At 28.0% G+C, this 16,144-nt stretch overlaps 2 protein-coding genes across 2 annotated transcripts; both read left to right on the top strand.

The window, feature by feature from the left end:
* Window positions 1-681: 681 nt before the first annotated feature.
* On the top strand, window positions 682-1,898 carry LOC123293966. Its single transcript, XM_044874979.1, has 4 exons — window positions 682-785; window positions 853-994; window positions 1,354-1,455; window positions 1,784-1,898. Exons 1-4 carry the CDS (start codon window positions 719-721, stop codon window positions 1,833-1,835), a joined length of 363 nt encoding a protein of 120 aa, XP_044730914.1. The 5' UTR covers window positions 682-718; the 3' UTR covers window positions 1,836-1,898.
* Window positions 1,899-3,173: 1,275 nt separating this feature from the next.
* Window positions 3,174-4,164, top strand: LOC123292794. The gene is made up of 3 exons (XM_044873509.1): window positions 3,174-3,261; window positions 3,642-3,743; window positions 3,906-4,164. Exons 1-3 carry the CDS (start codon window positions 3,197-3,199, stop codon window positions 4,162-4,164), a joined length of 426 nt encoding a protein of 141 aa, XP_044729444.1. The 5' UTR covers window positions 3,174-3,196.
* The last annotated feature ends 11,980 nt before the right edge of the window (window positions 4,165-16,144 follow it).

The raw sequence follows: 16,144 nt of genomic DNA, 5'->3' as shown, positions 1-16,144 counted from the left end.
CAGTAGTTTTATATATTACACGCATCGTATCATAATCAACGATCAGTGGAACAATACGTCGATGTGATCTAAGGTAGATGACAATGCGTCTTTTCAAACTTTGTTTAAAATTGAATATGGCATAACATATTTATCCAACAATAAACAATGGTTAAGGTAGAATGTGCTTTAAATCAGAAAACACAACAATACATTTACATAAACACACATTAAAAGCACAATTTTTACTTTTAGCGCTAAAAATTTGATTTATATTTTTCGCATTCAACAACCATTTTCTCCGTTGCACTTGTTTTCTGGTTAGTTAACTTTCTCTACTCATAGTTGGTCTCACTGAAGGCAAGATACTGTACACTAATGTAAAGTACAATGGGTCCTGGAGGTATATAACTTTACCCTATACGACATGTATTTGTTATTGATTGTTTAATTTCTTTCTTCGAACTACAAACAAACAAAAATGTATACACTCAAATACAATCGTGAATATTTAAAAAAATCGGATTGGCTTCAAGGAAATTTGGAAAAATTATGATAAGAAAGTTTTATTACAATAGATGTAAGCCATAATTCTCTTATAAAAGTGCATAAAATATTTTATAAAAAAAACAACAAATTTCAATTAGCCATGAAACTTTTAATTAATATAATACATAAAAATTTAATAAATCAAATCGAAAGAAATTTTTGATCAAATATTAACTAACGAAATTAGATCATGAAACTTTTTCATATCAGCGTTATTAGTATAATTATTTATGGTATAAGTGGACTAGTTCCGGAAGGTATCGTATGGAAAAAAGGGTATATTTATTATTTATGGCTAACATATTTATGTTTAACTAATTTTAGCTTGTAATGATTGGGAGACAAAAGAAAAGCATAATGTGGGAGCGAATTGGGTTAGTAAAACTCAATGTGAAGGATATGTTTGTAAATTAGTACCAATACCAGAGGCAAGAAATAGAGAATTTCCCATTGCTGTTAAAAAAGTGTACGTTTTTTTAAAATATTTAAAATTAGTTTATTTATTTTTAGTCATTTTTACTGCATTCAAAATTTATTGGCTTATTTCCAATATAAAACGTCAAAATCAAGTCCAATTTAAAATGTAAATTGGACTTGACTTTGTAATGTAAAAGCTTTCCTGTAAGATACCGTTAATAAAACCACGAGCTTCAGATGTCTGAAAATTTTCGAATTATGTATATGATTCAATTTATTTTGTTGTGGAGTAATTAGAATTACAAATAATTATTAATAAGTGCTGAATCCCTATCATTTTCATGTTGCTTGAGTAATTGAACCTTATTTAATGATATTGATTTATAATTTGTTCAATAATTGTTGCAGTTGTTCAGAAATCAAGGCCAAAAAAAATTGCACTCTAGTTCCACAAGATTTGACCGTGGAGTTTCCAAAATGTTGCCCAATCTTGGTTTGCATTGATAAGAAGTAAGTATCTATTTTTTTCCTCTCTTTGCTTTCAATGAAATTTTAAAAGCGAGGGTAGCCTTTTTCTGACAATTTTTTGGGAGTGGGTTGCACAGTTATTAGCGGACTGCTTTTTTGTACAAGTATTGTATTTGTTTTACAGTTTAATAAAGTTTCATTTGATGGTTTGCGTTTTGATTTGCCTAACGATTCATGTTTATATTTTAGTATAGTTATCGAATCTAGAAAAAGTTATCGACCTTTTTTTATTATCTTTGTTTGAATATCTAAGATTCTATAATTCTCTTTGTTATTTTAATTAAAATTAATTTTTTCCCTTTGCTTTCAGCGTTGTGAAAATTGAAAAATCTACCGATGTAATTCCTAAAACACAACCATAATTTTACAAAACCTATTCAATAAGCGAGAATTTGATATATATCAAATTGTTATTACATGAAGGCATGATTGAAAGATTCAATTTTGGGTAGACTGGTCATTTCTCCTTTGCCTCATTTTTATAATTCTATTAAAAATTCTTTTTTCTTTTGCTTACTTCAAATTAATGACTAAAATCTGCTCTTATTATTTATTACAAATATAAATTACTGTTAATACGTTTGTTAAATTGTTTAAAATTCATGTATCCTGGTTTTTACTTAAAAATTCCCTTCCAATATCAAAGCCTTCCTCTTATATTTTTACTTAAATTTTATTAAACATATAAGGATATATAGAATTAAATTATATTGAATACAATGAAAATACAAAACCAAATGCTGTTAAAATCAGATAGAATTCAGTGTTAAACAATTTTTTTGGGCTTGTGTATACTTAAAATATGATAGCTAAAAACTATAGCTAAAAAATATATTTCCACTTATTATATGAATTTCTAGGTACCTAACGATCAGCAATAATTTTCAAACATGAATTCGATAAAAAACAACTTTTTTTTAAGATCAATTTATGACCAAGGTCAGATATCAATTGTGAAATAAAAATATACTACTTTATAATTGACTTTTGATACAATAGTTGAATCACAAAATTTTTTATTAAGTTTTCAAAATAGCTTATTAAGAAACTCTGACTAAACTAAAATAAAGAGTCATTTAAAAAAATTTTATTTAAAATGACAATTTATAGATTATTAATAATTATTATTTTATTTGCTCGATATAAATATTGTTTAGAAGATACAGGTGAGTGATTTTAAGTAATTCTTATTTTATATTTAAAGGTTGTTTTTTGTAATATAATAAGATGAAAATAAAAAATATGCAATAGCCCCGTTGTTGAATTCGGCACATATTAGGATATTTTAGTTTGTGAATTAGCATAAAAAATAATTTTTTGAATCATTGTTTGATTTATTTTTTATCTTACTAGTAAAGAATTTTCATGTCATTGTAAATTTGAAAAGTCGAAGCAATACATATGTGCTTTATAATCAGATGAACCTAAATATATGCCAAATTTTTTTATAATTTTTTTATTTGAGAATATGTCATAAAGATTACCATAATATAGCGTACTATAGTGCAAAGTGACAACTATGTTTGAAAATATTCTGTGCGGGTAATTCAATCCTTTTTTAAAAGGGCACAATCAGAAATTTAGTTGTAAAATACATTGATAGATTTTGTAACTAAAGTATAATGTTGTGATTAATTATTTTTTAGTTTGTCAAGTTAAAGAAACGAATAAAATTTACAATTTAGGCCAAACATGGATAAGCACCGTAAAATGTGAAGGATATATGTGCAAATTAACAACAATCAACGAACAGGAAGATGCGTTCGTTCCAATAATTGTAACAAAGCTGTATGTAAATAAGCGTCATAATATTTTAAGATATTTCTAAGCAAATAAAAGAGGATTCCAATAACCTATATCACCTACAACTCTCCCATATTGTTCTGACGAAGTATACCTAAAAGAAGTCGAATTGTAGTTGTAGGGAAGTTGCCGAAGGGATAAGCCTTTTTAATTATTGACTGTTATTGATTCAAAACGATTTTTTTGTCAAAAATATTTTGGAGAAAATCAGTAAAATTATAAGTTGTGGTCTCAGCTTCAGATTAGAATTCAGTTTTTGGGTATACGATTTTATAAAACTTTTTCATTTTCCTACAACGATGGAAAAATTGATAAAAAATTTAATTTTTAAAGTGACGTGTTTTTTTTTTTTATTTACATTATAGTTGTGCAACTTTGGAAATGAAACCTGGTTGTTCATATGTTCCAGAAGATTTAACCTTGAAATTTCCAACGTGTTGTCCATTATTGGTATGTGTCGATGATGAGTAAGTATTTTTATTTATAGAATTTATACAAGAACTAGCTTTAAGACTAGAAAGACTACCGCGATAGCCTTCACTTATCTTCGCTTTTTTTGTTGAAGTGCTTTTTTTGTATTTTTTTCAACATAAAATTTGGGATCAATAAAACTTTTTGCAATTTTTTAGAATTATTAACATTGTGGAATCAATCGATGCAATTGATTCAGAACCAACAGAAATACCACAAATTACAGAATTAGTGGAAAGGCCTATCCGATTAACACCTGAAGATGTTCCAACAAACATGGACGTTGATGATTATTTAGAACAGATTCGATTTCAAATAATAAAAAAGAAGAAACCCCACCGTTCTCTAAAACCAAATAATCAAAACGATACTGAAACTATGAATAATACTCAAACAAATCAATCGATTATCAATTAATTTAGTTTGTTAAATTTTAGTCCATGAGATTAACTATGAAATTTAAAATTCCAAAGCGAAGAATTCTATTATACTCGTAGACCATATTAGTTTCGTTTTCATAAATTAAAAAATTCTAGTTGTTTCTTCTAATAAAAAATGTTTACATCGATGAATCGATGTGAATTCAAGTCATTCAATCGAATCATTTCTCAGGTTAATATTTCTTCATACTTACTTAATTTTATGAATAAGTTTTGGAATATATAACGAACGCCTTATGGTTTAGTAAAAATACAATCGCAGTTTGTACTGCTGCTGCGCTATGAATTTTTTGCTTGCAACAAAGTAGAAAACCCGTAAATATTTTTACCTAAACATTATCAATTAAATATTATTTAAAATCAATAATATAATTCATAGATTTATAGTTAGATATGTATTATAAGTATACATATCCTTATAAAATATATTAATAATAATTTTCCCATGTTAATAAAATCATTCAACTGTATTAATAAATAAAATATTTTTAAATATGTGTATCTCAAATATCAATTAATTGCGCATATACGATATTAAATATCCGTTTTAAAAAATAAATAATTAATAATAATAAAAAGATAGATATTTCATAGGCTGTTTTCAATCTTTTTAAAGAAATAATAATTTATTCTATACATTAATGGGAATTACGTATAGAATGTCCGAGCTTTTAACTTAAATAAAATGAGTTTTTTTTAAAAAGAATATTTTACTTCATTTTTATTGATTTTAAACCAAATGGCAGCCACAGTTTTTTTGGCTTTATCTACTTCATGGTAACTAATTAAAACAGCAGCATATACTTCGTAATAAGCTCAATCTAATCAAGTATTTAAGAAAAGTTGCAATAATAGACCTTTCCATCGAATTTATTTTGTTTCGGACAGTTTAAAAAAAATTATTCAATCTAAGAAAGTTAAATATATTTTATCTTTTTCAAGCAGCGCACAGCGCACAAGGATAGAAGATATATCTTTACTTGATTGAAAACAGTCCGAAACAAGAAAGAGTCATTTTGTAAATGAAAAGCCCTATTAGTTTGCTTGTTCAACATTGAATGTAAAAATGCACGATGATTTTCCAGTATTAATTATGCCCAATTGTTGAAGTAAACTGCAGCTACAATTTGGCTAGTATTAGAGTCATTTGGGGTAACTGAGCGCAGTGGCATATTTTTGTAGAAATCTGAGAAATAATATTGATGCTATGTTTGTTGCCTGAACTAGTATCAACATTCGTTTGTATGTGCGCATGTATTTGCGTACACTTACCTCCACGAATAATATTTCATTAAAAAATAACTTTTAAGATTTGTTGGCTAAGGTCCTTTTACACTTATATCTTAGATATATTTAAACAAGCAATTTTTGTATATATAGGGATTTTTCAGAAAATCTGGTTGAACATACACAGAACACACGGAAGAAAAGTCTGTTTAAAATCAATCAAGGTCAGACAACAAAAAAGTTCCACGGCCCCCAATAATTTTTAATAATCTTCCTAAGGACATTATTGAATCCAAAAGTATGGAAAATTCAAAAAATAAACTGAGAACGCTTCTATTGAAAATCAATGTATACAGTCTGACGGATATCTTTTAGTAATGTGGAAAATCTAATAATTACGATTTTTATTTTTTATATTAGATTCTACTATACCTACATGTACTTTTATTTTTTATTTGTTCAACACCACTTTTTGTAGTTTATTTCTGAATAAAGACTTTTGATGAAAAGTCGTATAGGGAGCGTATTTGAACCTTTTTATATTTCGTTTTCATTTTCTAGACCATGCAGTACTTTTATCAAGAATTTTTTTTCATAAAAAAAGTTATTCATATGGTGCCGACTTTATTGGACAAATTGTTCGGATTTAAGACTAATATATTAATAATAAATTTTAATAAATAGTTACGTATTATACATAAGTAATCATAATATTGATTTACATTTAAAAATAGTTTATTTGATATTTGATATTTTACTTTAATGGCTTAATTAGGTTTTTATTATGCAACCACCGTTCTAAACCGAATAATTGCTATCACTTATTTTCGGAATACAATCAACGATTCCACATGTGTTTCCTCACTCACGATTATGAATAATTTCGCTCTATCTATCGTTTTCAAGCAAGAATTAATCTCGCAATCAAGAGGGGGAAGTGTTTCGCGATTCATCCAAATCGAAAAATCCTCCTTGGGAATTATTTTAGCTTTAGGCGTTAATGTATTTCCTTCCACATTAGAGCTACGAAATCATATCTAGATGCAAAACGCAAAACAGGACGATGTTATTGGGATCAAAATTTAATGATAGGATAAATAGTTTATGAAAATTTACCCTATACAAATTTCATACATTTGAAAATAGAAAAATTTGCACAAACTATTTTTATAATTGATTTTCAATTCATCATAATTATAAGTGTCAAGAATTTTTCTGTAACATTTATTAAATAAAATTTTCATAAAAAGGGTGAATAATATTAAAAGGGTTACCGATTATTGTTATTTTGTATCAATATATATGCCTTTTATTATACTATATATTATATAAATAAAATATATAATAATAATTATTAAATTTAATATCCGCTTTTATTGTTCGGTAGCACCTGTCTTAAGGCTTTAAAAATATATTATGAATAGGTTAGGTATAGACTGGAAGCTTCTTGAATTGCTACTATTATTGACTTCTTGATAACGAAGCTATTGGCTTCACTCTGAAAACGAAAATCTAAAGCTGTATGTATGCTACGTCATTTTCATTGATACATCCAAAATTTTTCTTTAAACCAGCTACAAAAATTTGATGAAAATAAACTATGTAGCTTGAAATGGAATTATGACTTTAAAGATAATTCTTATAAATGCTTATGCTCAAGTTATTCCTAAGTTAATATTTACGTTTAAAGTTATGTTACAGAAATATTAAACGCTAAAGAAATATATTATATTTATGCTAAGTTTATACAAGATGCTCCATTTTGATCGATACATCAAAAATCTCCTCGAGCACTCTTGCTATAGTATCTGGACCCCAAATTTGATTTAGGCTTTCGTTATCATTTATTAGTCTATTTTAATTCCAAAATAAAAGCATGTTTTCGAAAATCTATTCGGAGATAATTCGACTTTAAAAGTTAGTTATGGTCCAATTTAATTAAAATACTCAATTTAATGACTACCTGCATACGAATTTTTGTAACTTACGAAAAAATAACTAGTCGATTTGATGATCGATCGAGATTAATTTGAAATTTTGATAGATTTCTGCAACATGAACTATTAGATGATTAATGGTGAAAATTTTTTTAAAAGTAAGCCAAACGAGAGCGCTTTCTTTTTAAATAAGAAAAATAGGGAACAAAAAACAGCTCAATAATTTTTTTTTAATATTTTAAGAACGGTTTCAATTTTAAAATAATGCCTGATTTTCGAAAATTTACTTCTCAAAGTTTAAAAAAACTCGATTTTTAAATATTCACTATCGGTAAAATTGACGAAAAATAAAAAGTTTACTCAGTTGCACTCCTTATAGAAATTCTTTAATCGAATAGAAATTATAGAAATTCTCTAATTTTTTTGCTAATCCTTTTTGCCAGTAACGATTTGAAACATTTTTAACAATGTCCAGAAATAGCGTTCGTTTGTCCTAGTTTACGCTCGTCAATTAATTCCATACCTTTTGCCATTTGTTTATCCGTACGCGGTATATTCCCGCAGTCGCAACAAAATTAATTTACTTAATAGTTGTGATGGGTTGGTGTAGTGCATGGTATATGCATGAAGGAGGTGAACTAAACCTCTGAAATTGAGGAGTTGATAAATGAAATTATCAGCGGAAAGATGGTAAATCACATATATGGTATCACAATGGGCTCTTTAGCCTAAGTGTGTCCTTCGTGGACAGCCAATGTAACCTAATATAACCTAACTTTATTAAATTGGGACATGCTGTCAAATATTTTATATATTGTAACGAGCAACATTGTGTTTAATGCTTAATCAGTTATTGAATCATGAAGTTATTGATCTGACCTTAAAGAGTCATTTACATCCAAGCATGTAATTATTTTATCTATACACCAGGTTTTTTTAAGAAAAATTATAGTAGTTTTATAAAAAGAATTATATCTAAAAACCAAATCGAATCTTTAATTATCGCATCACTCAATTTTAGTATATTTTTGTATAGTGTTAAATGCTTATATTTGTCTAACATAAAATGCTTCTTGGTATATTAAAATATAATGTACCTACCTATACACTTTCTAATATAATTTGGTTTAAAAATATAAACGAATTATTAACTTTATATAAAAAATTTTGAGTGGGTACTTTATAAGACTGTGTGAGTTTGTTAATAGATAGTTTATATTAAAATTGGCAAGGTGTATGATGAAATAATGAAAGGTTCTATAGTCGTTTAAAGAATAATAGAAGATTTATCAATCATATTAAAGTAAATGTACCATATTTACGGCATGTATAGGCATTACGCATTTTGAGGATAATAATTAAAATAACAAGCGAAAACAAACAATTTCCTGAGTTAATTGTTGAAATACCATGCATAGACAATGTTGATTACTCTATCACATTACACATACATACATGTCACACATATATAACTGATATACCCATATAATACATACTATACAATTTGCGCATAATTTGCGCTCTCACAGGTAAACAGTGATGTTTAGGAAAAAATATTTCAAACAAAAGTTGTTTCATTTTTTATCAGGAACATTTTTTACATTTCAACTTTTGTTCTTTCTCCAACGGTTCAAAGACCCAATTGACCTATGTTGCTCATTTGCGAACTTGAATGAAAGTAAGTTTTAAACTATCAAAAGAGTATAACTTTTATTGTTATTAGTCGGAAATTTCCAGCTAGTTTTTCTTACCTGTTGTATGATTTGAATTATTTCACTTCAGACACTCTAGTCATTATTAAATGCCTTAATTGTATGAGTTCATACGAATGGAAACAGTGCTGGAATGGAAAAGTTGCTGGGCAATTTTCTAATAAAAATTCACAAATCATTTTGACTCGAAAATCATAAATTATTAACTTTTTCTAGAAACACAATATCATTTGTTTAAATGCATCCACAAATAGGTCTAGAGCCATGAGCACTTTTTATCAGTTTTTTAGAACAACTTTTTCTACAAAAATTTTCATAAAAATGGTCTTCTGTGCTAGGAAGTCTGGAAAATTGCACGGAAAGCTTTACGTTGAAAAGTGTTTGTAGGAGAAGTAGACAAGCTTTTACTGTAGTAAAAACAAGGGAAAAATAATTATTTCTATGAGTCAATCATACATGACTATTTATAAACACTTGAGGCAAGCTTGTCTAAAGCTTTTACAAATATAAAAGCTTGTCCTTTAAAAAGTAATTCTATTGAAATTTTTTATTTAAAATTAAAATGAAATGTATTTCAAATATGGTGGAAGCGATGGGCATATTAGTTCATGATCTTACCATACAAATGCATTGTCGTCCGATTTACTTATTGCCACCCGATTATATTATCCGTATTTTTCGCAGCAAACTCTTTCATTTGATATTCATATCATGGGAGTACATAAAAAGTAAGTAGTCCACTATTTTGGGTCGTCCACCTTTTTGGATTGAGGAAGATGTCATTTAACTAGTCATGCATTGTCATTCAAATTAAACTTCTATGCAAAATTTCAGCTCAAGCGGTTGAAACACTGCAAGTTTAATAACAACTGGTTAAAACTGCAAGCATCATTTTTTCCAAATAAGATAATTGAAGAAAAACTGAAAAAATAATTTTGTTTGACACTCAACAAAGTAGAGTGTTCATCTTTCCAACACAGACATCTTGCCCTTGTGAGTATCAAATTATGATTTTTGTATTTTTATTCAATTATGTTTCTATTTGATTATCAACCTTTCGACAGCTTCTCAAATTTTCAACCATCATGAAAATACCGCCAAATAGTACGCCTAGCTCTTTGACTTAAAATACTTCAATTAAAGAATAATATAATTGCAAAAACGACAAAAACTGGTAATCGAAAAGAAGTAAGAATAAAAAAAAAAACATCAAATATATTGTTTATTATGGTTGAATAAATTTAGAAGACATTTTATATATTTGTTTCAAAAAATTATGATTAAACAAAGATAAAAACCTTTATGAATAATATAAAAATCTCATTCAACTCCATATTAAAGGTATATATATGTATCGTATTCTGTTTATCATCATAAATTGTACAAATCCATAATATTAAATGATGTAAAATAGACGAAGATAGAATGATTGAACTTATAAATAGTTAATAATGTGAATGTAATTACTGTGCGGTTCATCAATCAAACCACTTGTCATATATATATTTTCTTCTTCCATCCAGTCCAAAACTTACCTCTTTTATACTGGAAATATCATATTCTATACATGACCAAAGTACAGTGCGTAATGCATTAGTCGTCATCTGATTAAGACTTTGTTAACGGTGCCACCTGGCTGAGAGAAGTCAAAGTCTGCCCAGCAATGGCCTAGAAGCCTCCACAAAAAAAAATGAGGGTTAAAGATGATCCAAAAGTGGATTTGACACGAGAAATTATACCATAGTTAATACCGAAAAAAATCAGACGCAGATCAGCTATGAAGCTTAATTATAAAATTTATTAGCAAGAATTTAAAAGATACTTTTCGTAACATTGAAATTTCATTTAAAACTAAGTTTTTTATTTACGAATTTTCCCCTTTTTATATTTATATAAGAATTTCAATCCTCTTAAGTGGACCTCTTCCAAAAATTTGCCTACGAGTAACAACAGTTGAAACTGTGGCGCTGGTTGTGAGTAATTTAACAACAAACGTCTTCGAACTTATCAAGAAAACTTTGGCACTATACAGTGGTGAACTGTGTGTGTATCGGTAAGTAGTGTTAAGTGAGTAGAAAAACTAATTAAATTGCCTAAATTAATCGTTTCGTACTTCTTTAGCGCATAAATAATGATTCACCGTGAAGGGAACCTGAATAAGGTTTTGCTTTTAAGATCTAATTATTAAATTAGTCGTATTTAACTAAACTTCTAGAAAAGTTTAATTGGTCTTTGACAGACTTGGATAGCATTTTTCTTTGGTATTTGCCCCCTTCAAATATATTAAGTATCAGTGCCTTTCGTTCGAATAATGGTAAATTTTGCGAAAATTATTAATTTACCCTTGCTAGCGGGATTTACTGACGTGGGTAATAATCATTGGCACGAATTTATCTTTGTATTTTTACGAAATGCTTCATTATTCCTCTTTTGGGTACGATTTTCCGTATAACGACAGTAGGTAAGTAATCGATAAGTTACTTTCCCGCGAAAAGGCATACGGAAATGGAGATTCAATCGAATTATTCACTATAGCGAATAAAATATTCTTTTGTTTGACTCCCTGTATATTATTTTATTTACAGTAAATGACAATTATAATGTTGAAAGATTCGATGAATATGTGAGACATTATTTATAGTTTTCAATTGTCATATTAAAATTGGTAAGCACGTTGACTATGGTCTTATGTAGGCCATGCCTTCTAACTTACTGATTAGGAGAATTATGGTACTGGCCCATTGATAAATTTATTTTGTATAACTTTCAATTTTTTACTAACTAATTAAAATCCACCAGTTTTTGGTATTTGTTTTGGCTGCCACAGTTCTTTATCGTTTATAGGCGATGGCCATATCGTCCCAGAACTGTCATAACCTCGTTCGTACATTTGTAGTGTTTTGATTTCTAAAAACTGTATTTTATTTGACAATGATATACACGTCAATAAATTTTTTTTTTAGAGCGACAACTGTTGTCGGCAGGGGTAAATATGAGTTTGAGGCTATAAATCGAGGATATGCCTTCCCCTCTTTCATATTTTTGTTATTAAGACCGACGTTATAAATAGCTTACACTGTAGATCATTGAGGTAATTATGCTGCTGTTACTAGTGCACTACTGTTGCTACCCTTTGAATATAGTAATCAAATACCTTGTAATCACTCTTATTTTGATATTATTTTCATAATTTATTTGCTACTTCTATTAAAGAAAAAATATCCATGTGAAATATTTTTACTATTTTCCACATCATATATTTTCATTTTGTGATATGGATTTTTTATTGCGATGTTCCTCTTCCAAGTATTGTTACAGTAAAGACAACACGAAAATCAGATTGATTTTATGGTTGAACGAAACTTTCTGAACTCAATGGTAAATTGATTGGTGATATAGCCCTTCTCATAAAATTTTAAACATTTCAAAAAATACTTGTCCAATCGTTAAAGAAATTCGTTTCTTGTATTTTTCGGATAAAAGTTATTCAAGAAAATGATTTTTATCCAAATGGGACAAAGAAAAATTAATTTCAGAAATATATAGATAAATATTTGTATTTACTCAATAGCCAACCAATTGGGTTGATTTAATTTAATATAATACAGGGTGGGTGGGGAGAAACCAACCAAACTCTAGGAGTGAATTACTCACATGAAATTCTTTAAAAAAAATCATGTTCTTATCCGTTTTCTATTTGCTTAAATTTTATTGGCATTATTTTACAAATAAATAAACAAAAAACAGCCGCCCTTCTTAGACGAAGTCGAAGAGGTTTAGAAGTTAATGGTGGTATTTTCGAAAATTTTACTAAAATAATACTTCGATAAACGATTTTTTTATACATGTATGGACTTTTATTTATTTGTAACAAGCCAATAAAATTTAAACAAAGGAGAATCGGATAAGAACATTTTAGTTTTTTTTTTTATAAAATAATTCAATGTATGTAAGGCACTCTTACAGTTTGGTATGTTCCTCCTCCTTCACCCTGTATAAATATATTTACTAACATTAACTCTGGAACTAATCAACATAATAAATTTAAAATTAATTCATAGTTTGTTCTTTATTACTTGCATTTTACATTTTTAATAGCTTTAGAGTTCTGTGGCCAAGTTAAGTCACCATTACATATTCGACATGCAACTAATGCGTTTTTCGAGAACTATCAATGTACATGTTTTTTTTTTACTTTATATATGCGTAAAGCTCGAAAAATTAATTGAATCCACGAAAATATTTCAAAAAAAATATGAGGAAAAGGCGCTCATCTTACGCGGGTCTTGAATTCGATCTAATCTTTTAATTTAATTTAAAACTAAGTTAATAAGAATTTTTTTTCAAAAGTTCTTAAGTTCTGCGGAAGAAATGTAAAGAGAGAATTTTTGATAAAACTTTACAGTTAGTTTTTCTTAGTCTAAGCTATATTTTTTCAAAGAAAAGATATTACTTTAACTACCAGTTATGAAATAGAGCTTTTTCATTGAATTTGAAAGCCTAGGTTATATTTAATCAACATTTCTTGATTGAAGTATTTTCGAGATAAAGCTTTTTTTAGTTTCGACCATATGTCCACATTGTCACTTAAAAAACATCTTATTTACAATGTGTTCCACTTTGAGTGAAACCTCCCTCATATTTAGGGTAGATTGACCTGTTAACACCTGTTGTGTTATAGTTACAATTTGATTTCAATTATATCGCAATAAGCAAGAAAGTATATTAGGCATTGTTTTATTAATGGCATAAGGTGTTTATTATGTCTTAAATTCTATAAAAAGTTTTCCTACGAAAACTATACACCGGATGATTCTTAAATAAATTATTTCTCAATTTAATTATGAAACATTTTTTGAAGATCGTATCCACAACGGCATCTTGTAGGGCAGGCATGGGCAAATGTGACTCAGAGAAGTCCCTAACACTTCTGTAACTAAATAACGAGCAAGACATCGACAACCTAACCAGTGTCAACCAATAATACGAGTAAAACAGAGAGACAATATTTTTTTTCTATCTATCTCATTACTATTATAGAAACTGAGATAGGTAGAAGAGTCGTATAACCGTCTCGCTTCCTCCTCTATGAGCAACGCGGACTTGCATAAAGAGACACACAATAAAGTTTATGGCACTCAATAAAGTTAGAACTATGGTGACTTTGACTTAAAATAACTCGCCCATGCCTGCTCAACGGCTTGTTGTAGGTCATTTTGAATAATTTCTTTTTATGACTATGGAACCTTTTACTGTGTATTTTGCATCTACTCACAATATGTTTTTCTATTCGTATATGTATTGTGAAAGAACGTCTTATAAAGCGATTTATTATCTAGTTATACATTTAAATAAATATAATTATAGTACTTTAATTACATTTTCTTCAGTTTATTTTACAAAATGAAATGATTACTTATGTTATAGTTATTAGGTAGATACTTAATTATCTAATAATTCTAGATTCATTCTGCTTGTAATTTTAATGTAATTAGCCAGATTTTATTACTTACTGTTACTATGAATAAAATAGCATGTACTTTGTGGACTGATTCAAATAACGTTTTTTTATAAACTTCATTTCTCTAGATGCAAATGAAGGAGGTGTATTTAGCCTCTCCAAATAATTGTGGGGCTGAAATTTTTAGTGTAAAGATGGTAAAACACATGTACGGTAAAACACAATGGGTACTATGGCCTTAGTGTGTCCCTTGGGACATCCAATATAGCGTAACCTAACCTAACCCTTGTTACCCTCTTGTCTCGCTAAACAGTCAAATTTTTCTGATCTATGAGGTCCAAAAATGTGTAATACTCCTTTTATATTATACTTTATTCATATTTGTAAAATGAAGATTAGCATCTTTTTCGAATTAGTGAATTCCGTCACCCCCACCTACCCCAACTTTAGAATAAAATTCTCTCTTTGACCATGATAAAAAAAAATGAAATCGATCAATTGGTTCTTAAAATAGACTACCCAGAAGATTGAATTTAAACTCTACATTTTCTGTTTAGTCTATCTTAAGAACCAATCGAACGATTTCATTTTTAATCATCGTTAAAGAGAGAATTGCATACTCTTTCAAATGAGGTGTCACAAAGTAGAAAGTGCCATTTGAAATTACAAAGTTGGGATGGCAAGGGACGAAAGAGTGAAACTTAAAATTCTCTAGGTACCATTTTTGAAATTCCCTCTCGGTATCTAAATCGACGTATTTTTACTCAAAACAATAATCTCATCAGGTCAAGATAGTAAGGGTGGATATTTTTGAAATGATCACACTGCATAATAGTATTCAGAGGAAAAAATTCATGATTTGTGCCAAAGTTTTTTTCAAATCGAAATTAATAGATCAGAACAATCTAGGTAAAAAATCCATTATATATAAAGTTAAGTATAATCCAAAACAATAATCTCATCAGGTCATTCTATCCCCTATCTCCTATTTCCTATATATTATAAATATGAAAGTAAGGATGTTTGTTTGTTTGTTTGTTACCCTTTCACGCAAAAACTAATGAATGAATTTGAATGAAACTTAACCATAATATAGATCATACATCAGAATAACAGATGAGTCATAGTTTATAAAGAAACATTAAAAAAAATTTAATTTAATCTTAATTACCGTAAATTATAGATTTTTGTAAAAATAGTCAAGTTAAACAATTCATGACCATCTTTTCTGATATACTTAATTATGACCATTTTACATTTAAAAAAATTGTAAATATATTTAACCTGTTGTAGTCCATTATATATATATATATATATATATATATATATATATAAATATACAGTTAAGGATACATTATGTCCACACATATAGCAATATAAAATAATTTCATTAATTTTGAATCAAAATTAATGGAAACTAATCGACAAAAATATAATCTATAATTTAGATATTCATAAAAAAAAGTATATTTAAAAACCTTTTTATACCTCCACTTGTATGTATGTATTATGTCTCTGCACAAACGCTTGAGGAGGTGTTATTTGTAGTATATCGTATCATCTCTATCATCTATAACGTTGATGTATTTTAAAAAATCATATTATGAATCATATATGTCG

This window comes from Chrysoperla carnea, chromosome 2, assembly GCF_905475395.1.
Source record: "Chrysoperla carnea chromosome 2, inChrCarn1.1, whole genome shotgun sequence".
Lineage (NCBI taxonomy): Eukaryota > Metazoa > Arthropoda > Insecta > Neuroptera > Chrysopidae > Chrysoperla > Chrysoperla carnea.
The sequence above is the reverse complement of the archived record's forward strand: the minus strand, read 5'-3'. Positions and strand labels throughout refer to the sequence as shown.